Source organism: Coregonus lavaretus (genome assembly GCF_964263955.1).
Source record: "Coregonus lavaretus genome assembly, chromosome: 9".
Classification (NCBI taxonomy): Eukaryota; Metazoa; Chordata; class Actinopteri; order Salmoniformes; family Salmonidae; genus Coregonus; species Coregonus lavaretus.
In genome coordinates, this window is record NC_139996.1 from 5,127,954 (window position 1) to 5,154,585 (window position 26,632).

The 26,632-nt window shown below is 44.1% G+C and overlaps 1 protein-coding gene across 1 annotated transcript; it reads left to right on the plus strand.

The window, feature by feature from the left end:
* Positions 1-19,065: 19,065 nt before the first annotated feature.
* Positions 19,066-26,297, plus strand: LOC311134834 (secretory carrier-associated membrane protein 5-like; the record flags this gene model as incomplete). Its single annotated transcript, XM_084168613.1, has 6 exons — positions 19,066-19,072; positions 19,589-19,708; positions 22,755-22,911; positions 23,267-23,368; positions 23,783-23,900; positions 26,091-26,297. The coding sequence occupies 6 exons, from the start codon at positions 19,066-19,068 to the stop codon at positions 26,295-26,297; spliced, it is 711 nt and encodes a 236-aa protein (XP_084024739.1).
* Between the last annotated feature and the right edge of the window lie 335 nt (positions 26,298-26,632).

Here is a 26,632-nt window from a genome sequence, read left to right on the forward strand (position 1 = left end):
CTAAATGGAAGGCATATGGATTTGATTCTTCTGTTTTGCAAATTAAAGATGGATGGGCAGGTAGGAATCTTTGGTTCCAGCAGTTAACTCATTCTGTAAGATCAGTGAGGAATCTTGAGGGTCCATGTCTGTTGAGAATTCCAGCAGGAGGCACATGGGGTTCAATCTTAGAGACGGTGGCTAAACCTCTATCAAGTACGTGTCAATCTTATGCTTTATCATGGCTGTTGTATCAGCAACAATCATTAACAGATAAAATAATGTCGTTGTGGAAGCATTTGTTTAGGCCTAGGTTTAAGTGTTCTTGGTTAAGTGAATTAACCTGTGTGAATTTGTTAGATAGGAAGGAAAATCAGTTAACAGCGCTTCATGAAGCATTGGAGGTGAAACCAGTGAGGGCTAAAAGCTGTTTTTGTTGAAGTAAAACATATTATGGAAAGAGGATGTTTAGGGGAATATCAGATGGTGATGATTATATGATGACTTTGGGGTAAGCAGGAACATAAGGTTAGTAATGAGAAATATAATGTAACTTTTTATGTTCCAGTTAGTAAGAAGAGCAGGACTTTGATGGTGAAAGATCCGCTTTTGCCTGGTAATGTGGCTATTGGGAATTTTAGAAACATCTGGGGTTTGTGGTGAGAAATAATATATTCTTACCCTATGGATGGAAAGGATGTTGTTACATGTTGAAGTTGAAGCTTCCATATGAGGTTTTTAAAATTAAAAGAGGGGAAGCTAGGGGAAAGAGATAAATCTGATTCTGAAAGAGAGAAATTTCATAGTCTGGGAAGCCTATCATTGGAGGATAAGTCTAGGAGAGAAGTGGGGATTTTTCCATGGTATGGTGTACAATTTTGGGAAGATAACATAGATAATATTACCTATAATTTGAAGGGTTTTGCAAATGAAACGATAAGAGGGTTTAACCTTCTGTCAAGACTCAAAGGAGTATTGATGGATAGATATCAATTTTGAATATCCGATCATTTTTCACATGGTTTTAAATATTAGTGTGATTTTAGTATTTTGTGATGAATCAAAGGGGGGAAATGGAATGTGATTCATTTTATATATACATTTATATATCATTTTTGGTGGATATTGATGTTTTAATTTGAATGTGTTGTTTTGCAAAAGATACTGTTTGGTCTTTTCTTTTCTTCCAGAAGCATATGGGGGAATGTGTAGAGGGGATTCAAATACTCAAACAGGGACAATATGAATGGACTGGAGGAAGTGGAACAAGGAAGGTGTGGAAATGTTCAGATTCCATCATCGACGTTGAATTGGAAGTCGACACTGCTGAGGAGATGAAGTGTAGTGGACTACATTCCAGTGTCTGCAATGATATATAGACATATTTGCATGTGTAATACATAATTTGTTTCATATTCTTTCTGTATTAATTTTTGAAGAATGATATTTGCTGTTATTGGGTACATGTGGGGATCTCAGATGTTTTTGTTTATTTTGTGGATGCTTAGGGATATTGGGTCTAGGCAGGGATGGAGAGAATCCACAGGAGGGTCCGATGGGTCGACCAGCCTGAATGTGGACATTTTTGATTGTATTTTGTTTGCTGAGGATTTCATGTGTATTCAAATTGCATCATAGTTTAAAATGCATTGATAAAGATTTATGAATTGATCTGGAGTACTTAGGTGGTCGCCTGGGGCAGAGGGGCCGTGAGAGAATCTTACTGTCTTGATTGATTGATGGATATTTGGAAAGAAAGCTGCCAGACAGGTTTTTCGCTCTCACACTCCATAAAGATTTATTCATATTTCATAGAAATGTATTTACACTCCATAGAAAGATGTGTCTTTGGTTTATTGTTAAAGATACTCAATAAGAGAAATTGTTATGTCATAATCCTATTCTTTTTGTTTTCGAGACTTAATTAGTCTCGAAGGGGGAAAATATGTGGTGTCTAATGAATTTATGACTTTGCTAACGTTTGCAAATGGTATCTTAGAGGATGTTGATTCAGCTTAGGGAAGCATCTGGGGAACAGTTCTATAGGGGCACCCTAAAACAGAGGAAGTCTGTTGTGTGGAGTCATGGAATTGGTCTGTAGGGGAAACCACCCATATCATGGTAAAGATTATAAATACTTAGTGGGGACAAAGGAGGACAGCACAACATATTATTTTGAGTCCGTTGTTCTCCAGATGCCTGCAGATGTCTGTAAACTTAAGCTGAAATCCTTTGAAATAATAAACCTTTATAATCAAAGTACAGTGTAAGCGGACTCCTTGTTCTCACAGCATAATTAGCATCATTATTTAGATACCACACTCCCTCCACAGATTTTCTATGGGATTAAGGTCTGGAGACTGGCTAGGCCACTCTAGGACCTTAATGTGCTTCTTCTTGAGCCACTCCTTTGTTGCCTTGGCCGTTTATTTTGGGTCATTGTCATGCTGGAATACCCATCCACGACCCATTTTCAATGCCCTGGCTGAGGTAAGGAGGTTCTCACCCAAGATTTGACGGTACATGGCCCCGTCCATCGTCCCTTTGATGCGGTGAAGTTGTCCTCCACCTCCATGTTTGACGGTGGGGATGGTGTTCTTGGGGTCATAGGCAGCATTACTCCTCCTCCAAACACGGCGAGTTGAGTTGATGCCAAAGAGCTCGATTTTGGTCTCATCTGACCACAACACTTTCACCCAGTTCTATTCTGAATCATTCAGATGGTCATTGGCAAACTTCAGACGGGCCTGTATATGTGCTTTCTTGAGCAGGGGGACCTTGCGGGCGCTGCAAGATTTCAGTCCTTCACGGCGTAGTGTTACCCATTGTTTTCTTGGTGACTATGGTCCTAGCTGCCTTGAGATCATTGATAAGATCCTCCTGTGTAGTTCTGGGCTGATTCCTCACCGTTCTCATGATCATTGCAACTCCACGAGGTGAGATCTTGCATGGAGCCCCATGCCGAGGGAGATTGACAGTTATTTTGTGTTTCTTCCATTTGCGAATAATCGCACCAACTGTTGTCACCTTCTCACCAAGCTGCTTGGCAATGGTCTTGTAGCCCATTCCAGCCTTGTGTAGGTCTACAATCTTGTCCCTGACATCCTTGGAGAGCTCTTTGGTCTTGGCCATGGTGGAGAGTTTGGAATCTGATTGATTGATTGCTTCTGTGAACAGGTGTATTTTATACAGGTAAACTGAGATTAGGAGCACTCCCTTTAAGAGTATGCTCCTAATCTCAGCTCGTTACCTGTATAAAAGACACCTGGGAGCCAAAAATCTTTCTGATTGAGAGGGGGTCAAATACTTATTTCCCTCATTAAAATGCAAATCAATGTATAACATTTTTTAAATGCGTTTTTCTTGATTTTTTTGTTGTTATTTTATGTGTGGGGTACAGAGAATAAGTAGTCATTCAAAATGTATGTTAAACACTATTATTGCACACAGAGGGAGTCCATGCAACTTATTATTTGAGTTGTTAAGCAAATCTTTACTCCTGAACTTATTTAGGCTTGCCATACCAAAGGGCTTGAATACTTACCGACTCAAGACATTTCAGCCTTTCATTTTTAACGATTTTGAAAAAAGTTCTGAAAACATCATTCCACTTTGACATTATGGGGTATTGTGTGTAGGCCAGTGACACAACATCTACATTTAATCCATTTTAAACTCAGGTTGTAACGTAACAGAATGTGGAAAAAGTCAAGGGGTGTGAATACTTTCTGAAGGCACTGTATGCTTAAATAATTTAAGTATTTGCTGTGATAGACTTAAGGGATAATGATTGCTTTATAAATGTTGTTTTATGTTCTAAATGTGTTTCATGTTTGGACGCTACTCGTGTTTCTTGTTTTGTTCCATGTTTCATTTATTATTAAATTCACTTCCTGTACTTGCTTCCCAACTCCCAGCGTACACGTTACAAAAATGCTAACGAAATTAGATGTGGAGCATTTTAATAGTACTATAAAACCAAACAAAAAGAAGTTGAGATTTGTATTACATATTTGAATAATCTAATGTTAGAATTATACAATCAAAGGCCTTTAAACACTTGTTGGACAATAATTGTAAAAATGAAATGCCTTTTATGGTTTCTGGCGGAGTTTACATGAATACAAGTAGTTGTATTTTATGAAGAAAAAAATTATAAGTAGGAGTTTGTTCCTTTACATGGTGTGATGGCTTATACTTTGGTCCATCAAAATATACACTACCGGTCAAAGGTTTTAGAATACCTACTCATTCAAGGGTTTTTCTTTATTTTTACTATTTTCTACATTGTAGAATAATAGTGAAGACATCACAACTATGAAATAACACATATGGAATCATGTAGTAAACAAAACAGTGTTAAACAAATCAAAATATATTTTAGATTTTAGATTCTTCAAATAGCCACCCTTTGCCTTGATAGCTTTGCACACTCTTGGCATTCTCTCAACCAGCTTCACTTGGAATGCTTTTCCAACAGTTCCCACTTATGCTGAGCACTTGTTGGCTGCTTTTCCTTCACTCTGCAGTCTGACTCATCCCAAACCATCTCATTTGGATTGAAGTCGGGGGATTGTGGAGGCCAGGTCATCTGATGCAGCACTCCATCACTCTCCTTCTTGGTCAAATAGCCCTTACACAGCCTGGAGGCGTGTTGGGTCATTGTCCTGTTGAAAAACAAATGATAGTCCAACTAAGCCCGAACCAGATGGGATGGCGTATCGCTGCAGAATGCTGTGGTAGCCATGCTGGTTAAGTGTGCCTTGAATTCTAAATAAATCACAGTGTCACCAGCAAAGCACCCCCACACCATAACACCTCCTCCTCCATGCTTTAGGGTGGGAAATACACATGCAGAGATCATCCGTTCACCCAAACCGTGTCTCACAAAGGCACGGCGGTTGGAACCAAAAATCTCCAATTTGGACTCATTTACATTTTAGTCATTTAGCAGACGCTCTTATCCAGAGCGACTTACAGTTAGTGAGTGCATACATTTTTTCATACATTTATTTCATACTGGCCCCCCGTGTGAATCGATCCCACAACCCTGGCGTTGCAAGCGCCATGCTATACCAACTGAGCTACAGGACTCCAGACCAAAGGACACATTTCCACCGGTCTAATGTCCATTGCTCGTGTTTCTTGGCCCAAGCAGGTCTCTTCTTCTTATTGGTGTCCTTTAGTAGTGGTTTCCTTGCAGCAATTCGACCATGAAGACCTGATTCACACAGTCTCCTCTGAACAGTTGATGGTGAGATGTGTCTGTTACTTGAACTCTGTGAAGCATTTATTTGGGCTGCCATTTCTGAGGCTGTTAACTCTAATGAACTTATCCTCTGCAGCAGAGGTAACTCTGGGTCTTCCATTCCTGTGGCGGTCCTCATGAGAGACAGTTTCATCATAGCGCTTGATGGTTTTTGTGACTGGTTGAGAGAATGCCAAGAGTGTGCAAAGCTGTCAAGGCAAAGGGTGGCTATTTGAAGAATCTAAAATCTAAAATATATTTTGATTTGTTTAACACTGTTTTGGTTACTACATGATTCCATACGTGTTATTTCATAGGTTTGATGTCTTCACTATTATTCTACAATGTAGTAAATAGTAACAAATAAAGAAAACCCCTTGAATGAGTAGTGGTTCTAAAACTTTTGAGCGGTAGAGTATATTTCACATTTTGTTAATATTAAGACAAATATTTGTGGGAAAAAAGTTGATTTTCCGGTCTTTCAAGAATACCTGAGCTTTAAAACAGCAACATCATCTTTCAGTCTCATAGCAAAATGTGTACAATAGCATGAGATTAGCTATAAAACTACAATTTTCTCTCTCTGCCCCATGGCAAAAAAAAGCACACAATAAAATAAAATGTCTTTTTTTTTTGGTTGGGGGGGGGTTCCCACACACTTTCCATGTAAATCAAATCAAATCAAATCAAATGTTATTGGTCACATGCGCCGAATACAACAGGTGCAGACATTACAGTGAAATGCTTACTTACAGCCCTTAACCAACAATGCATTTTTTTTTTTATAAAAAAAAGTACAATAAAACAACAACAAAAAAGTGTTGAGAAAAAAAGAGCAGAAGTAAAATAAAATAACAGTAGGGAGGCTATATATACAGGGGGGTACCGGTGCAGAGTCAATGTGCGTGTCACGGATTCTGCCGAGACTGCTCCTCCTCCTGGTTCGGGCAGGCTTCGGTGTTCGCCGTCCCCGGCGTACTAGCTGCCACCGCTCTATGTTTCGTAGTGTGATTGCTTTTGTCTGTCTTTTACACCTGTGTCCATTTGTGTGTTGATTACTTGTCTTATAAGTTCCTTGTTTTGCATTAGTCTGATTGTGTGTTGTTATTTTCTGCCTGTCGTGCAGAGCTGCGTGTCTGCACTCTGTCTATGTTTGGGATTATTGTTTACGCGTGTTTGCGTAATTGCCTCGCCTCCGTCTGTTTTCGAGGTCGTGTTTTGTTTGTTGCTCTTTGGACTATTAAAGTCTTTTGGACGTATCCTCTGTGTCCTGCGCCTGACTCCTCCACCACATCCACATCGGAACTACTGACAGAACAACACACCTAAACTATGGAGTCAGCAGGAACAGCGGCGGCACCCGAATCCCTGGAAGACCGGATCAGCTACCAAGACACCATGATCCGGCAACTTGGGGCCGCCATGGACGAGGTGTCCAACACTCTGCGCCGGTTGGTGACTGGAGAGGTGCCCACGCATTCTTACACCATCCCATCACCAACGGCCAGTCCTCCTCTCTCAGCACCGGAACCCAGTGGCATTCGGCTCTCGCTCCCGAGGGCATATGACGGTTCTGCAGCCGGGTGTCAGGGATTCCTCCTGCAGGTGGAACTCTACATGGCCACCATACACCCGGCGCCCTCGGGATACGAGAGCGTCTCCGCCCTCATCTCCTGTCTATCCGGCAAGGCGTTGGAGTGGGCCAACGCCGAATGGAGGGGAATAGACGCCGCTACCATCACCTACGCGGAGTTCTCCCGCCGCTTCAGGGCTGTCTTCGATCATCCACCTGAGGGGAAAGCGGCGGGAGAGCGTCTGTTCCACCTCCGACAGGGGAAGAGGAGCGCACAGGAGTTCGCACTGGAGTTCCGGACGCTAGCGGCAGATGCGGGGTGGAATGAGAGGGCCCTCATCGACCACTACCGGTGTAGCCTACGAGAGGACGTTCGTCGTGAGCTGGCCTGCAGGGACACCAACCTGTCGTTCGACCAGTTGGTGGACATCTCCATCCGTCTAGACACCCTGCTGGCTACCCGCGGACGTCCCGAGTGGGGGTCGTCCATTCCACCCTCCAGCACCTCCGAGCCGATTCCCATGGAGCTCGGGGGTGCTGGCGCTAGAGAGAGGAGGAGAGAGAACCCGAGGGGGGCCATCCCCTGCACCAACTGTGGTCGTGGAGGACACACTGCGGCCAGGTGCTGGGGAGGGTCTCCTGGGAGAGGGGACAACAGGTCACGCACTGGGGAGTCATTTCAGGTGAGTAGGCGCCCCACTTACCCAGGGCTTTCTGTTGGTCACATGAGTATTCCTGTGAGATTTCCACAGGTGGCACCTCATTCCCAGCATAAGGCGCTAGTAGATTCAGGCGCAGCTGGGAACTTTATTGATCGGGCATTTTGTTGTAGGTTAGGAATTCCCCTTCGGCCGGTAGAAGCTCAATTTCCTGTCCACGCCTTAGACAGCCGGCCGTTGGGGTCGGGCCTGATCAGGGAGGTCACAGCACCACTGACGATGACGACGCAGGGGGGTCATGAGGAGATCAGTCAGTTTTATCTGATTGACTCTCCTGCGTACCCCGTGGTGTTGGGGCTTCCCTGGTTAAGCACCCATGATCCTACAATTGCGTGGCAACAGAGGGCTCTTATGGAGTGGTCTGCCCAGTGTGTAGGGAGATGTCTAGGTGTTTCCGTAGGGGCGGCCTCGGGGCATTACGAGTATCTCGTCATGCCATACGGGTTAATGAATGCTCCTTCAGTCTTCCAATCCTTTGTTGACGAGATTTTCCGGGACATGCATGGGCAGGGTGTAGTAGTGTACATCGACGACATCCTAGTGTACTCTTCTACACGAGCCGAGCATGTAGCCCTGGTGCGCCGAGTGTTGAGAAGACTGTTGGAGCATGACTTGTATGTCAAGGCAGAGAAATGCCTGTTCTTCCAGGAGTCCGTCTCCTTTTTGGGTTATCGGTTGTCCGCGTCTGGTGTGGAGATAGAGGTAGACCGTGTATCGGCCGTGCGTAATTGGCAAACTCCAACCACTGTAAAAGAGGTGCAGCAGTTCTTGGGTTTTGCTAATTACTACCGGAGGTTTATTCTGGGTTTTGGACAAGTTGCAGCTCCCATTACGTCCCTGCTAAAGGAGGGTCCGGTTCGTTTGCAGTGGTCGGCTGAGGCGGACAGGGCATTTGTCAAACTGAAGAACCTGTTCACCTCGGCCCCGGTGCTGGCGCATCCGGATCCCTCTTTACCATTCCAAGTAGAGGTAGACGCGTCCGAGACCGGTATTGGGGCAGTCCTGTCACAACGGTCCGGCACGCCACCTAAACTCCGCCCCTGTGCGTTCTACTCCAAGAAGCTCAGCTCGGCGGAGCGCAACTATGACGTTGGGGACAGGGAGCTGTTAGCCGTAGTCCAGGCCCTAAAGGTGTGGAGGCATTGGCTTGAGGGGGCTCAACACCCTTTCCTCATTCTGACTGATCACCGTAACCTGGAGTACATCCGGGCAGCTAGGAGATTGAACCCTCGTCAGGCTAGGTGGAACATGTTCCTAACCCGGTTTGTTTTTAAGATCACATACATCCCAGGGTCCCAGAATGGTAAGGCAGACGCCCTGTCCCGGCGGTATGACACAGAGGAGAGGTCCAATGAGCCTACTTCCATACTGCCGGAGTCTTGTTTGGTGGCTCCGGTGGTATGGGAGGTCGATGCGGAAATCGAGCGGGCACTGTGTACCGACCCTACTCCCCCCGAGTGTCCTGTGGGGCGGACGTACGTTCCGCTCGAGGTTCGTGATCGTCTTATTTATTGGGCTCATACATCACCCTCCTCTGGACATCCAGGTATTGGCCGGACCGTGCACTGTCTTAGCATGAAATACTGGTGGCCAACTTTAGCTAAGGATGTGAGGGTTTATGTCTCCTCCTGCTCGGTGTGTGCCCAGTGTAAGGCACCTAGAAATTTGCCCAGGGGTAAGTTACATCCCCTGCCCGTTCCACAACGACCATGGTCCCACCTATCGGTGGATTTTGTAACCGACCTACCCCCCTCCCAGGGGAATACCACCATTTTGGTCGTTGTGGATCGGTTTTCCAAGGCCTGTCGTCTCCTTCCAATGCCGGGTCTCCCTACTGCCCTACAAACCGCTGAGGCCCTATTTACCCATGTGTTCCGGCACTATGGGGTCCCCGAGGATATTGTGTCTGACCGAGGTCCCCAGTTCACCTCCAGAGTTTGGGGGGCGTTCATGGAACGCTTGGGGGTCTCGGTAAGCCTTACCTCGGGGTACCACCCAGAGAGCAATGGGCAGGTGGAACGTGTCAACCAGGATGTGGGTAGGTTTTTGAGGTCCTATTGCCGGGACCAGCCGGAGGAGTGGTCTAGGTTCATCCCCTGGGCAGAGATGGCCCAGAACTCTTTCCGCCACTCCTCCACCAATTTAACACCTTTCCAGTGTGTTTTAGGTTATCAGCCGGTCCTGGCACCATGGCACGAGAGCCAGATCGAGGCCCCTGCGGTGGACGAGTGGATTCGGCGCTCGGAGGAGACGTGGGACGCTGCCCATGTCCATCTGCAGCGTGCCATCCGTCAACAAAAGGCGAGCGCCGATCGCCACCGCAGTGAGGGACCGGTGTACGCACCGGGAGATCGAGTCTGGCTCTCGACTCGAAACCTGCCCCTCCGCCTGCCCTGCCGGAAGCTGGGTCGGCGGTTTGTGGGGCCCTTCAAAGTCCTGAGAAGATTGAACGAGGTGTGTTACAGGTTACAACTGCCTATAGAGTACAAAAATATTAATCCCTCGTTCCATGTGTCTCTTCTCAGGCCGGTGGTAGCTGGCCCACTCCAAGAAGATGAGATAGGAGAGACCCCTCCGCCCCCTTTGGACATCGAGGGGGCCCCGGCGTACAGGGTCCGGACCATCTTGGACTCGAGGTGCCGGATGAGTGGTCTCCAGTATCTCGTGGAGTGGGAGGGTTACGGTCCGGAGGAACGGTGCTGGGTGCCCAGGAGGGACATCCTTGATCCATCCCTCCTGACTGAGTTCCACCGTGGGCATCCCACGCGCCCGGGTCCGCGTCCTCCTGGCCGTCCCCGAGGCCGGGGTCGGCGCACGGCTGGAGCCGCGCGTCAAGGGGGGGGGGTACTGTCACGGATTCTGCCGAGACTGCTCCTCCTCCTGGTTCGGGCAGGCTTCGGCGTTCGCCGTCCCCGGAGTACTAGCTGCCACCGCTCTATGTTTCGTAGTGTGATTGCTTTTGTCTGTCTTTTACACCTGTGTCCATTTGTGTGTTGATTACTTGTCTTATAAGTTCCTTGTTTTGCATTAGTCTGATTGTGTGTTGTTATTTTCTGCCTGTCGTGCAGAGCTGCGTGTCTGCACTCTGTCTATGTTTGGGATTATTGTTTACGCGTGTTTGCGTAATTGCCTCGCCTCCGTCTGTTTTCGAGGTCGTGTTTTGTTTGTTGCTCTTTGGACTATTAAAGTATTTTGGACGTATCCTCTGTGTCCTGCGCCTGACTCCTCCACCACATCCACATCGGAACTACTGACAGTGCGGGGGCACCGGCTAGTTGAGGTAGTTGAAGTAATATGTACATGTGGGTAGAGTTAAAGTGGAATTGAAGAACCGGAATTGAAGAACCGGTCCTAAATTGATGAACCGGAATTGAAGAACCGGTCCTAAAATAAAGTGCAAGTTGCAACTGAAACATTTAAACAGGGGTAGATAGTGGTCAGTGGTGAGAGCGCAAACAGACCAGAGAGCTGTTTGTGGTTCAAGGTGACTCATTCATGTACAGTGGGGAAAAAAAGTATTTAGTCAGCCACCAATTGTGCAAGTTCTCCCACTTAAAAAGATGAGAGAGGCCTGTAATTTTCATCATAGGTACACGTCAACTATGACAGACAAATTGAGAAAAGAAAATCCAGAAAATCACATTGTAGGATTTTTAATGAATTTATTTGCAAATTATGGTGGAAAATAAGTATTTGGTCACCTACAAACAAGCAGGATTTCTGGCTCTCACAGACCTGTAACTTCTTCTTTAAGAGGCTCCTCTGTCCTCCACTCGTTACCTGTATTAATGGCACCTGTTTGAACTTGTTATCAGTATAAAAGACACCTGTCCACAACCTCAAACAGTCACACTCCAAACTCCACTATGGCCAAGACCAAAGAGCTGTCAAAGGACACCAGAAACAAAATTGTAGACCTGCACCAGGCTGGGAAGACTGAATCTGCAATAGGTAAGCAGCTTGGTTTGAAGAAATCAACTGTGGGAGCAATTATTAGGAAATGGAAGACATACAAGACCACTGATAATCTCCCTCGATCTGGGGCTCCACGCAAGATCTCACCCCGTGGGGTCAAAATGATCACAAGAACGGTGAGCAAAAATCCCAGAACCACACGGGGGGACCTAGTGAATGACCTGCAGAGAGCTGGGACCAAAGTAACAAAGCCTACCATCAGTAACACACTACGCCGCCAGGGACTCAAATCCTGCAGTGTCAGACGTGTCACCCTGCTTAAGCCAGTACATGTCCAGGCCCATCTGAAGTTTGCTAGAGTGCATTTGGATGATCCAGAAGAGGATTGGGAGAATGTCATATGGTCAGATGAAACCAAAATAGAACTTTTTGGTAAAAACTCAACTCGTCGTGTTTGGAGGATAAAGAATGCTGAGTTGCATCCAAAGAACACCATACCTACTGTGAAGCATGGGGGTGGAAACATCATGCTTTGGGGCTGTTTTTCTGCAAAGGGACCAGGACGACTGATCCGTGTAAAGGAAAGAATGAATGGGGCCATGTATCGTGAGATTTTGAGTGAAAACCTCCTTCTATCAGCAAGGGCATTGAAGATGAAACGTGGCTGGGTCTTTCAGCATGACAATGATCCCAAACACACCGCCCGGGCAACGAAGGAGTGGCTTCGTAAGAAGCATTTCAAGGTCCTGGAGTGGCCTAGCCAGTCTCCAGATCTCAACAGTGGCGGCTCCTGAAAAAATTCTCAGGAGGGGCAATTTTTCTGATGATTTAGGTGACCTACACACATTTTAAAAAAGATATGTCCAGCAACAACATGAAGACAGGGGCAGCATATAAGTCAATACCAGAAGCATTTATTGACTGATCTGGGGAGATGGATTCCAGTTTCTGTGACAGATTATAAATAATCTCTGATGCCTTTGTTATATTAGCTTTTGGTTGAATGTACTGTCGTAGTAAATATATAATGTTATAGCTTGGTCTGACTAAAATCTTGTGCATGACCCATTTTGTGTTGGGTGTTTGTTTTCAATCAATGCTGTTCCTATCCTATAACAATGGACAAAAGAGTCCTATCTTGTCAGCCTTGTCAGCAGGTGGCCAAGGACAACACCCACGCCATAGGTCTCTCAGTTCTTCCAACTCACGAGTTCTTGCTCTGAGGACACACACACACACACACACACACACACATCATCACTGATAACACACACACACACACACACACATCATCACTGTTAAACACACACACACACACACACAAAAATCCCCTCTCTTTAGGCTGAACATTTGAAGACAGAGAACCCGACTCAGAGCCAATGCAACAGTGGAGGGGACCTCGCCCAACTCATCAGGACCAATCAGAAGATCAGAACTACTAGATTCAACCTACATCATTTATTGTATAAAATGTCTGCACACAATGTTTTCGGGGCTCTCTTCTCCCTAAGAGTTTGACGAACGAGTCCGTGCACGCGATTCCAGATATCTTTACCTCTGAATAAACTGCCTTTATTATACCATATCCACCCTGTCCAAAGTCTCTACTTGGTCTCAGTTCTCCAGTAAACTTGTGATTATCAACAGTACACAACGGTAACAAACAATTGGGGGAACTCACGGATGACACAAGTTCAACAGAAAGCAGTTCAATGTCGGGGTACAGAGTCGCTCTCTTACCAGGATCGCGGTCCGCTCTGACCAGGGTGAAGCCGGCCGGCTCCACTTCTCTGTCCGGGACTCTGTCATCCAGCCAAGTCTCCCAGCTGTATTGGGATTCCGCTGCCAGCAGCGTTTTCATTATTTAGTCCGTTCGTAGCGGGTATGTACACGATCAACAAGATCAGTCCAAAACCAACCACTGGAAATCCATGGTTGGCAGAATGTTTGTAAACTAAGTCTACAAATTAAAAACATAAAATAACGCCACACTGCAGGTCGCAACAGAGACGCTGCTAGCCGCTATTGTCTTAGTTACGTTCATGGTTACGTCACGTATGACGAAAGCGCGTAAGTGCAAGCCCACAGACACCCATAGAGAATGTATTGAGAGCTTTGAAATTTGAAAAAAATAGATTTTACATGACAGGCTATGAGAGACTTCTGGGCGATTTTCAACCTGACTGAAATCGCCCCAAAAACGGGCGGGGCCATTTGAAGCACGACTTTAGCCTGATTTGACATTTAGTGGCAGTCAGATCAGATTACAACACTGATAACTACTGTTGCCGTGATATAATTGATTAGAAAAAAAATCCCTTCCTTTTCCCGTTTGGCAGTGCGTCGCCCATATCGCCCTATTGAACAAGCCGTCCCTGGATCTCAACCCCATAGAAAATCTTTGGAGGGAGTTGAAAGTCTGTGTTGCCCAGCGACAGCCCCAAAACATCACTGCTCTAGAGGAGATCTGCATGGAGGAATGGGCCAAAATACCAGCAACAGTGTGTGAAAACCTTGTGAAGACTTACAGAAAACGTTTGACCTGTGTCATTGTCAACAAAGGGTATATAACAAAGTATTGAGAAACTTTTGTTATTGACCAAATACTTATTTTCCACCATAATTTGCAAATAAATTCATTACAAATCCTACAATGTGATTTTCTGGATTTTTTTTCTCATTTTGTCTGTCATAGTTGACGTGTACCTATGATGAAAATTACAGGCCTCTCTCATCTTTTTAAGTGGGAGAACTTGCACAATTGGTGGCTGACTAAATACTTTTTTCCCCTACTGTAGTATGTAACACAGTCCATATGGTTCACTACTGGAGAGCAGTAGTGTGTCAGCCTGTAGGAGAGGAGGGAGAGGGCATTACTGGCAGGCAGCAGGGAGTAGACCAATCTCTGCACCGCTGCTTCACAGTAGACCAGGGTTCTTCAATTCTGGTCCTGGAGGGCTGAAACACTTCTGTTTTTTATTTCTACCTGGTAGTTAATTGCACTCACCTGGTGTCCCAGGTCTGAATTAGCCCCTGATTAGAAGGAGAGGATGAAAAACAGAGGTGTTTCGGCCCTCCAGGACCGGAATTGAAGAACCCTGGCCTACAGTGTCTTCATAAAGTATTCACACCCCTTGACTTTTTCCACATTTTGTTGTGTTACAAAGTGGGATTAAAATGGATTTAATAGTCTTTTTTTTGTGTCAAGGATCTACATAAAATACTCTGTAATGTCAAAGTGGAAAAATAAAACACTAATATATCTTGATTAGATAAGTATTCAACCCCCAGTCAATACATGTTAGAATCACCTGGCAGGGATTACAGTTGTGAGTCTTTCTGGGTAAGTCTGTAAGAGCTTTGCACACCTGGATTGTACAATATTTGCACATTATTCTTTAAAAAATTCTTCAAACTCTGTCAAGTTGGTTGTTGATCATTGCTAGACAGACATTTTCAAGTCTTGCCATAGATTTTCATTTACATTTACATTTGATTAGATTTTCAAGCCCATTTAAGTCAAAACTGTAACTAGCCCGCTCAGGAACATTCAATGTCATCTTGGTAAGCAACTCCAGTGTATATTTGTTTTAGGTTATTGTCCTACTGAAATGTTAATTTGTTTCAAAGTGTCTGTTGGAAAGCAGACAACCAGGTTTTCCTCTAGGATTTTGCCTGTGCTTAGCTCTATTCAATGTTTTTTTATCCTACAAAACTGAAACCAATGGGATGGTCGATAATGACTCAAATAAAAGTGAAAGTTCCCAGTAAAATATTACTGGAGTGAGAGTCTAAAAGTATCTGGTTTTAAATGTAGTTAAGTAGCTAGTGTGGAAAAAATCAATAGCAATTCGGGGCGTTCCTGCATCTACGGTGTGGTTTAGATAGAAACTCTATGCTGCTAGTAAGCGGTTGGTCGGTTCTGGCCAGCAACAAATCCGTTTCCTCAAACCATTCCTAGTACAACCGGTACGTGCGTAAAAAGAGAGAGCGGAGAAACGTGACGTCACGTGATTGTGTTCTACTCATCATTGGTTCTACTCCCAAGCTGTCGGTGGGGTGAGAAGACATTTCTGATTTTAATCGAATATAGAATTTCGGTCTCTCGTGTTGTGTTTCATGAAGAACATCGTCATATAATGCGATTGACAGACGTCGCATAGTAACAGCATTCCTGGTTTGGGGACAAAAAAAAAAAAAGGTAAGAGGTAGAACCTTTCTATCGAATCCATACCGTGTTATTTCCATTCCATTCATTATGTTTCAATGACACGATTGAGCAAATTACAGAATGATCTGTGCATAAATAGAATGTAAATGCGGCATGAAAGGCACAATCGTTTTGACTTGTTTATTGAGTCCAGCTGAAAAAGACCTTATGTCGTAGGCTAGGCTCTACTCTGAAAGGCGGTGCTTTCTCCATTGACAGTGGTGCTCATCGCGATGCAATTGTAAGCCTACAAACGGCGGCATTCTGCATCCTGCCCATCCTTTAAAATGAATAACAAATCTGAATTGGAAGAAAAACATATCATATTGCATAGATTCGTGGTCTCACAACATCATTTATTATCAGTTTGGTGGTATTATTTGGTGCAAAAATATATGCTGGGAAAATGCCCTTCATCCATACAGACTCAACCTCTGTGTGTTGAACATGACACATTTTGAATGGGCTATGATGACATTTTATTATTTCAGTCGTCAAAATATGATTGTGATAGCTGCAAATATCAGAAATATCCTTCATCACACTGTCAAGCTTTATTAAAAATATGTTTTAAATTATCTTATGTAGGCTACAATGTATCTCTCCATAAAGTACGGGGCTTATTTATGAGGCTTGTAGGCCACACTGTGTCTTATGCATCATGGAAGTAACATGTCACTGCATGAAAAGGCACATTTACGGGTTGAACACTCCAGTGCACAAGTCCGAAAACTAACTGTTTTTGCAAATTTGCGGGCACATGTCCAACATTGTTTGGCCCTGCACACTTCCCATAAATATCTGATAACGCTATACAGTATGTCCGGAAACGGTTCAGTAAATCTCCAGAAATGGCCACACACATCCACCCACTCACCAGGACACGTCTTGAAATTCCAGTGCAGGCCTTTGACATCAGTTGCAATACATCTCTGTCCGGCCCACTTCTCTCCCATAAATGTCAGTAAATGGCTGTGCACTTGCTGAAGGTTGCACATGCTTATTCGCCCCCACTGAATGCTAATGCTAGTCATCGGTAGCTTGCCTAAAGTGGCTGTCACTGACTGGTATATTAAAAACATAATTAATTATTAAAAGAATGAATGAATTACAGTGAATTAGGATTGAATTAATGAATAAATTACTTGTAATAATTGTTATTATTATCACACATTAGGGTTCCTAAACCTTTTTCACAAATAAAATTCAAGCACCACTTATCAAGGTTTTTTCAAGCACCTCACGTCATCGCTGTACTAAAACAACTCTTAGTTCCTTGGAATAACACACACAAATACACTTCTTGAAGGATGACAATTAGTTTCAGTAGAACAGGAGCAAGTGGGTAATAGCATCTGCATAGGTTGAGCAGGGCCTGAAACTAAAGTAACCCCCATGGAGACTAGCCCTGGACCAAGCTGGATGACTCCTGCCAGTACTCTGCTCGATTCTTTTGAAAACACTTTAATGAATCTTTGAATTTCGAATGAGGTGCTTACCTGCATACATGGGTTAAATGGGGGTATACCTCATATAGAGGAATATGAACGAGCCTATTCAACATTCAAAGATCAACAAAAGTGTTTAATTTTTTTTAAAATTTAACACAGTACTGACAGGAGTCGTCCAGGGCGAGCCTCCATTTGAGGGTGGCTATAGTGTTGAGGTTTGAGGGGTCAGTGGGATATAGGTTGCCTTGTTGAAAGCTCCCCAGACATGATCCGTGTGGTGTGGCTAGCCAAGTAGCTCTGGTCCCTCTCCAAGTAGCTCTGGTCCCTCTCCAAGGGGCTCTGTAGTTCTTGACAAAGTTCAATGAGCACCTCACTCCGGAAGTAGGGGGGCATGTATCCCAAAGGTCATTAAAATCAAACGAGATATGCTACAAGTTTTCCATGTGATACTGTCAGTGCACAGAGCTACAGGCATGTGGACTAGAGATGGAAACAAGTTTTGCCAAAACGTGTACCAAGCTCATAATTACTGTTATTTTCAGTAAAACAGTCAATGCAGTTCTGTATGTCGCTCTGGATAAGAGCGTCTGCTAAATGACGTAAATGTAAATGATACAGAGGCAATTAGTGCTCCAACAAACTACAGCAATGGGTGATTAATGGAACTACAAAAAGGCTTACCCACTTTCTCCTCTGGCGACCCCTTCTTTGCGTGGATCTCCAAGATTGTGTCCCGTATGTTCTCAGTAAACCTGAGAGATACGTCCGCCTCACCGTCTGGTAATAGGTGGTACAAGGTACATTTTAGGTTGTTTTGGTGGCCGGGTCACAGGTGCAGAGCCTTGTTATCGTATGTGAAAAGAGCATTAAGCCATTGAGAGTACCACTCGTTTTCAGTGTTTGAATGAATAGAGAACATTTTGTAAAAATGTAACATCTGGTGACGTGTTCATGCTCTTTGACACCACACAGACACATTGTGCTGTGAAGCAAATGTGTGTCAAGAGACAATGCAAAAGTGTTACATTTGTGTAAATGTTACAACTCAATTCAACAATCCTCTAGAATAATCTACTAGCTAATTGCCTTTTCCAAAAATGTATGTCTTGCTAGGTGTGTATGTATGATGCATCAGGGTTTGAACCGGGTTAGTTAGCTAGCTAGTTACCTCGCTAATTTATCACTAAAGATGGTGCTGTGCAAAACCACTGAATATACACCCATGCATTGTATGGACAACAACAGTACAATCAAATTATAGAAGAGGCCAGTGTATTAAATGTAACAAAAACCCATGAACATCTAGCCAACTACAACATAAGCTAAAAGCCTAGCAATGAGCTAGCTAACGTTAGCAGTTAGCAAGCAACCGTTAGATACACATTTCATAAAAAGTAAACTTCTAAAATATCATTAGTGTTGTTCATATGTACAAACGTTTATAACAGAAATACAAAATAATCTGAGACACCATCTTGTTCTCATTAACTTACATACAAAGTTAGCTAGCTTAGTTTGGCTAAACTCATATGAATGAGAATCTCACTTGTTTTTCATTCGGTCAAAACACTTAAATTATACATCAAAATGACTAGAAAACTCATCACAGTTTCGATAAACATGTTATCCCATATTGTAGCGGTGGGGCAGGTGGGCTAGCTATTTATGAGCGCAAAGCACACTGGGAGGGACACTGGGGACAGATGGTTTTGGCATCATTTCACAGGTACCTCCCCATGCATTCATGCATTGGCCTCTCAATGTTTTCATAGTCATATCGGCATTTCATATTACTTAGGCAACAACGTTGTATAGCCAATTTGTATAGCTTTTATGATAGATAGCCAAACACATATGATATTATAAAATGTATTTACATTTCCTTGCTTCATATTCTTTTCAGTTTAATTTCCAAGGCAATTGGGTTTGGATCATATTTATTTCCAACTGGAGGAACATATCCAATTGTAATGGCAGGTAAGCTATAATTGAATTTAATTCTCTCATTCATACAAGGATATCATCATAGTGGAGATGTTTTGTTAGTGTGACTTCTGTGTGTATTGAATCTTGAATTATGACACTCTTTTTTGAAATATATAGTTATTAGTAGTTGTTAATAAGCACGTTATCGTATCATTGTAGTATGAGTGCACATTGCTCAACAGTATGCTTTTATCAATCAAGTGCAAATGTTGTCTTGATCAGGTTCAACGATTTGTACTTCAACCCGAATATATTGTCTCCATTCAAGAATCTGACTATTAAGGGAGTTACCAGTAATTGCTGAACATCAACGTGATGGTCCTCTGTAGCTCAATTGGTAGAGCACGGCGCTTGTAACGCCAGGGTAGTGGGTTCGATCCCCGGGACCACCCCATACGTAAAAATGTATGCACGCATGACTGTAAGTGGCTTTGGATAAAAGCGTCTGCTAAATGGAATATTATTATTATATTATAGCTTTTGTCCTTTTTTTTTTTATTCCCACAGAAAACAATTTCCCTCCCCTGCCCCGCTTCATCCCTCTGAGGCCGTGTTTCTATCAGGACTTCAACGAGATCCCGGATGTACATCGCTCCATGTGCAAGAAGCTGTACTACCTATGGATCTGTGAGTGTGGCCGATCTCGAACGGCACCCTATTCCCTATATAGTGCACTACTTTTGACCAGGGCACATAGGGTTCTGGTCCAAACTAAGTAGTGCACTATGTAGGGAATAGGGTGACATCTGGAAGACACCCTGTGATTAGAGACTGAGGCATCTGGGGCTGGTTTCCCAGATATAGATATATAGCAAGCCTAGTTCTTATAGACCATTTTCCATTGAGAATGCTTTTAGGTCCTGAACTTGGCTGAATTTGGGCCTGGGAAACCAGTATGAATTGTTCATAAGGTACTCTTTATATTTAAATACCAGTACTCATCATGTATTAGAGTATTAATATTCTAAAAGAGGTGTCAGTAGAATATTAGAGGTGCTGGTGCTCCGTACCGTGCAGCACTGGTTCACTCTAACAAATCCCTTTACATACTGTATTTAATGTGTAGATCGCTTAAGTGACGACATACCGGTGAACTGTTAAGTGTCATCTGCTACTGTTTGGCCTTTTTAACGTCACCTGTGTGTGTTTTTACCCCAAAATAATATGGGAAACAATCACTGGAATAGCAGGAAGGCTGGTATAGCTGGTTTGCGACATTTAGGCATCCATCCAATAATTTTTTTCCATCACAATTAACTTCCGCTAGTTTAAAGCATCCCATCTTTATATCATTGGCCTGACAACAAGAACTGAAAATGAAGCTAATAGATCAATGGTAAACTTTATATATGGATGATTGTATACCTTTCATTCTAATTTTCATTTCACTCAGGCTGGGGAATATAAAAGTAAGTCCTGTGAAATATATGTTAGAAATAGGTAATCATTAGTTTGTGCCTCTTAGCCTAGTAGTCATTGTATTGTGTGTTGAATAGATGACTGATTGCTTTAGTTTTAGGATGTCCCAAATTATAGCCAATATTCTTTATAGTGCACTACTGTTCTTTAAGACACAGACCATAACTTGGTCATAGAGATCTTTCCTTTATATCTCAGATTCTAAACCATAAAGCTACCTTTACTGTCCCTGCAGACTCCTATACATAAAGCTACCTTTACTATCTCTACAGACTCCCATACATAAAGCTACCGTTACTGTCTCTGCAGACTCCCATACATAAAGCTACCTTTACTGTCTCTGCAGACTCCCATACATAAAGCTACCGTTACTGTCTCTGCAGACTCCCATACATAAAGCTACCTTTACTGTCTCTGCAGACTCCCATACATAAAGCTACCGTTACTGTCCCTGCAGACTCCCATACATAAAGCTACCGTTACTGTCTCTACAGACTCCCATACATAAAGCTACCTTTACTGTCTCTGCAGACTCCCATACATAAAGCTACCGTTACTGTCTCTACAGACTCCCATACATAAAGCTACCTTTACTGTCTCTGCAGACTCCCATACATAAAGCTACCGTTACTGTCTCTACAGTCTCCCATACATAAAGCTACCGTTACTGTCTCTGCAGACTCCTATACATAAAGCTACCGTTACTGTCTCTGCAAACTCCTATACATAAAGCTACCGTTACTGTCTCTGCAACCTCCCATACATAAAGCTACCATTACTGTCTCTGCAAACTCCTATACATAAAGCTACCGTTACTGTCTCTGCAGACTCCCATACATAAAGCTACCTTTACTGTCTCTGCAGACTCCTATACATAAAGCTACCGTTACTGTCTCTGCAGACTCCTATACATAAAGCTACCGTTACTGTCTCTGCAAACTCCCATACATAAAGCTACCTTTACTGTCTCTGCAGACTCCCATACATAAAGCTACCTTTACTGTCTCTACAGACTCCTATACATAAAGCTACCGTTACTGTCTCTGCAGACTCCCATACATAAAGCTACCTTTACTGTCTCTGCAAACTCCTATACATAAAGCTACCGTTACTGTCTCTGCAGACTCCCATACATAAAGCTACCTTTACTGTCTCTGCAGACTCCCATACATAAAGCTACCGTTACTGTCTCTGCAGACTCCCATACATAAAGCTACCTTTACTGTCTCTGCAGACTCCCATACATAAAGCTACCGTTACTGTCTCTACAGACCCCCATACATAAAGCTACCTTTACTGTCTCTGCAGACTCCCATACATAAAGCTACCGTTACTGTCTCTACAGTCTCCCATACATAAAGCTACCTTTACTGTCTCTGCAGACTCCTATACATAAAGCTACCGTTACTGTCTCTGCAAACTCCTATACATAAAGCTACCGTTACTGTCTCTGCAACCTCCCATACATAAAGCTACCATTACTGTCTCTGCAAACTCCTATACATAAAGCTACCGTTACTGTCTCTGCAGACTCCCATACATAAAGCTACCTTTACTGTCTCTGCAGACTCCTATACATAAAGCTACCGTTACTGTCTCTGCAGACTCCTATACATAAAGCTACCGTTACTGTCTCTGCAAACTCCCATACATAAAGCTACCTTTACTGTCTCTGCAGACTCCCATACATAAAGCTACCTTTACTGTCTCTACAGACTCCTATACATAAAGCTACCGTTACTGTCTGCAGACTCCCATACATAAAGCTACCTTTACTGTCTCTGCAGACTCCCATACATAAAGCTACCGTTACTGTCTCTGCAGACTCCCATACATAAAGCTACCTTTACTGTCTCTGCAGACTCCCATACATAAAGCTACCTTTACTGTCTCTGCAGACTCCTATACAAATCTGAAGCAACCAATTAAACTTTACTTGGCTAGATGAATCATCCAATAACAGACCGTGTTGTTGTAGAATGATTACATTAGGTTCACGTCCTAGACAATGTAATTGTACAAACATGGAATGGAAAACAGTAACACAATGGTCCTGTTTATTAGACAACAAACCAAAGAAAACTGAAACAGGGAGGGACTACCTGGACGTATCCAATAAGACACCCTCATCTTCGCTTTCCATTTCCATTGCATGCCCTAATGAACATGACCAATGCTGCAGTAGTTCAAATAATGCAAGGTCGACCATTTTAATATAGTTATTTTACCTTTTTTCCACCTGTGATCGTTACAGTTAACAGTGCCACCTTGGCGGTCAATCTGATTGGTTGCCTGGCGTGGATGTGTGGCGGGGGCGGAGCCACTAACTTTGGCATGGCCATTCTGTGGCTCATCCTGTTCACCCCCTGCTCCTACGTGTGCTGGTTCAGACCCATCTACAAGGCCTTCAAGTAAGTACACCCTTCTTCTGACACCTGGGGTGCGTTCAGTTCGGTTCAACGTTTGCCAAAGTTTGGTCGTTCAGTAACAGTACCGATTCCATTGAAATAAACATTGAACGCCGTTCTGTCTTACTCATCGCACGCACCCCACGTTACGTTATACTGTTATGGATGAGGCAGAGAGACGTGAGTCAAGTTAACACACGGTACATGTTTTAATGAGAAGATGATGGATTCCACTTCTGACACCATGTGTTACGTTATCATGAGGCAGAGAGGACGTCAGTCAAGTTACAATAAACCATTTCTACAGTAGGTTAGATCCTGGATTTCTGACTAGATTTACTTCTCTTCCCCCCTGTAGGACTGACAGCTCGTTCAACTTCATGGCGTTCTTCTTCGTGTTCATGGCCCAGGTGGTGATCAGCATTATCCAGTGTATAGGGATCCCAGGCTGGGGGGTCTGGTAAGGATGGAGCCTGTTTCAGTCTGATGAAGGCCACCGACGGCCAAAACGTCATGTTTTTAAACTTGAAATAGCCTACTAAAAACGTTTTAAGTTGTTGGCGAGAGTCGTGCCTAATGGCTGTAAAATGATGGGCCTCTCTCCTCTCTGAGTCTGGTTCCTCTTTAGGCTTCTTCCTTCTAGGGAGCTTTTCCTTGCCAATGTCGGTGCTCTTTAATGGGGTCTAGGCCGGGTTACTGTTAACCACTTTGTGACAACAGTTGATGTAAAAAGGGCTATACTATTTGATTGGTCGCTTGATTGATTGACCTGATTGTCGGCCATTGGCCTACTGTTTATAGTGTTAGGGAACCCTGCCTTAGAACAGTCCTCCACTTGTTGTGGTTTTTTTCTTGTTCCTCTTCCTTCCTCCAGCGGCTGGCTGGCGACCATCACCTTCTTTAGCACCAATATAGGCTCTGCTGTAGTCATGCTGATCCCCACCATCATGTTCACTGCCATGGCTGTCCTCTCCTTCACCGGGCTCACTAAGGTACTATATACACTTTACACTTCAGCACTACCCTAGCACTTTACACTTCAGCACTACCCTAGCACTTTACACTTCAACACTACCCTAGCACTTTACACTTCAGCACTACCCTAGCACTTTACACTTCAGCACTACCCTAGCACTTTACACTTCAGCACTACCCTAGCACTTTACACTTCAGCACTACCCTAGCACTTTACACTTCAGTACTACCCTAGCACATTACACTTCAGCACTACCCTAGCACTTTACACGTCAGCACTACCCTAGCACTTTACACTTCAGCACTACCCTAGCACTTTACACTTCAGCACTACCCTAGCACTTTACACTTCAGCACTACCCTAGCACTTTACACTTCAGCACTACCCTAGCACTTTACACTTCAGTACTACCCTAGCACTTTACACTTCAGTACTACCCTAGCACTTTACACTTCAGCACTACCCTAGCACTTTACACTTCAGCACTACCCTAGCACTTTACACTTCAGCACTACCCTAGCACTTTACACTTCAGCACTACCCTAGCACTTTACACTTCAGCACTACCCTAGCACTTTACACTTCAGCACTACCCTAGCACTTTACACTTCAGCACTACCCTAGCACTTTACACTTCAGCACTACCCTAGCACTTTACACTTCAGTACTACCCTAGCACTTTACACTTCAGCACTACCCTAGCACTTTACACTTCAGCACTACCCTAGCACTTTACACTTCAGCACTACCCTAGCACTTTACACTTCAGCACTACCCTAGCACTTTACACTTCAGCACTACCCTAGCACTTTACACTTCAGCACTACCCTAGCACTTTACACTTCAGCACTACCCTAGCACTTTTCTCACTCTGACTACAGTCTATGTGAAATGTGTGGTTCATGTTACTGTATGTCAGGGTTCCCCAACTGGCGGCCTACGGGGCCTTATTTGGCCCAGGTGATTTTATTGGCTCCTCAAGTTTTCTGAGCCAAAAAACTAAAAAAATATATATTTTTGTTGTTGAACATAAAAGACTGTAAAAACACCAGCAAATCATAATAGAGATATATACTGTATGTGATTTGTATACACATGTAAGTAATGATTTATGTTTTAGTCAAATATTATATCTGTTTTGGGCTTCTTGTGGTCAATTTGCAGTCTACTAATTATTTGTAATTATGTTCTGGCCCCCCGACCATGCGCTCAAGAAAAAAAATCTGCAAGTCTTTGACCTGCCTGATGGGTTGCTATAGTAACAGGAAATCAGATCTTATTTAGAGCAAAGACAGTATTTATTTCTTGCGACCTTTAGTTTGACTTGGCTGTAATATAACTCACAAAATCTCAGGGACTGGCGGTTAAAAATAATCCCTTTTGTGAACTCAGGCACATTTACCCTTCATTGATGTTTGAACACTGAAATGTTAATTAATGTCCCAGTTTAAAATATATATATATATATATATCTCTGACTCGTGCAGGTCCACACCAGAGTCGATGGGCACGTTGAAAAAATCATTGTTTTGGCCTGGTCTGGCTTTTTAGCAGTAAAATGAATCTCTAACACCATCTCAGTCTCTCCCTGACTCTCTCCAGGTCCACAACATGTACTGTGGCACTGGGGCAGTATTATATACAGTCTGGTCCAAAAGTCTTGGCATTATATGGTCATTATATGGTAAAAGTATATGACAATAGAGGTCTTTGGCCATGCACACCAGTGGTGGGGAAGAAAATAAACAAAGAAATGGTTAATTGACCACAAATTCAACATTTTGCAATGGCCATCTCAGTCTCCAGCCTTGATCGAACCCCATTGAAAACCCGTGGTTTGAATTGAAGAGGGCAGTCCATATGAGCAGACGAAGGATATCAAGGATCTGGAAGGATTCTGTATGGAGGAATGGTCTAATTTCCCTACCAATGTGTTCTCCAACTCATAAAACATTTTAGAAAAAGGCTGTGTCGTTATCCTAGCAAGGGGAAGGTTCTGGAGTATTGAAAACAGGGTTGGCAATCATTTTTAGGAGAGCAAAGACAGTATTAATTCTCAAGACCTCTGTATGACTTGCAGTAATATAAACTCACACGCCATCTCTCCCTGACAACATGTACCGTGGCACCGGGACAGTATTCTGCATGTACACACTAACTACAGTAATATAACTCACTCTAACACCGTCTCCCTGACTCTCTCCAGGTGCACAACATGTACCGTGGCACTGGGGGCAGTATGAGTAAAGCCCAGGAGGAGTGGACCACCGGGGCCTGGAAGAACCCTCACGTCCAGCAGGCAGCGCAGCAGGCCGCTGTAGGGGTGGCGCAGGGAGCCATGCAGCAGCAGCAGCAACAACAGCCCCAGTACTCACAGGCACCCACCTACAACTACGACGACCCGGGCATGTAGGGCAGGGTGGAGGAGAGGGTGGGAGAGGGGGGGGGGATATAGACAGGGTGGAGGCTAGGGCGAGGGTGGGAGATGGGGGAGTGTGAGGGGGGGGTGGGATATAGACAGGGTGGAGGCGAGGGCGAGGGTGGGAGATATAGAGAGGGTGGAGGAGAGGGCGAGGGTGGGAGATAGGGGGGGGGATATAGAGAGGGTGGAGGAGAGGGCGAGGGTGGGAGATAGGGGGGGGGGATATAGAGAGGGTGGAGGAGAGGGCGAGGGTGGGAGATAGGGGGGGGGGATATAGACAGGGTGGAGGAGAGGGCGAGGGTGGGAGATAGGGGGGGGGGGATATA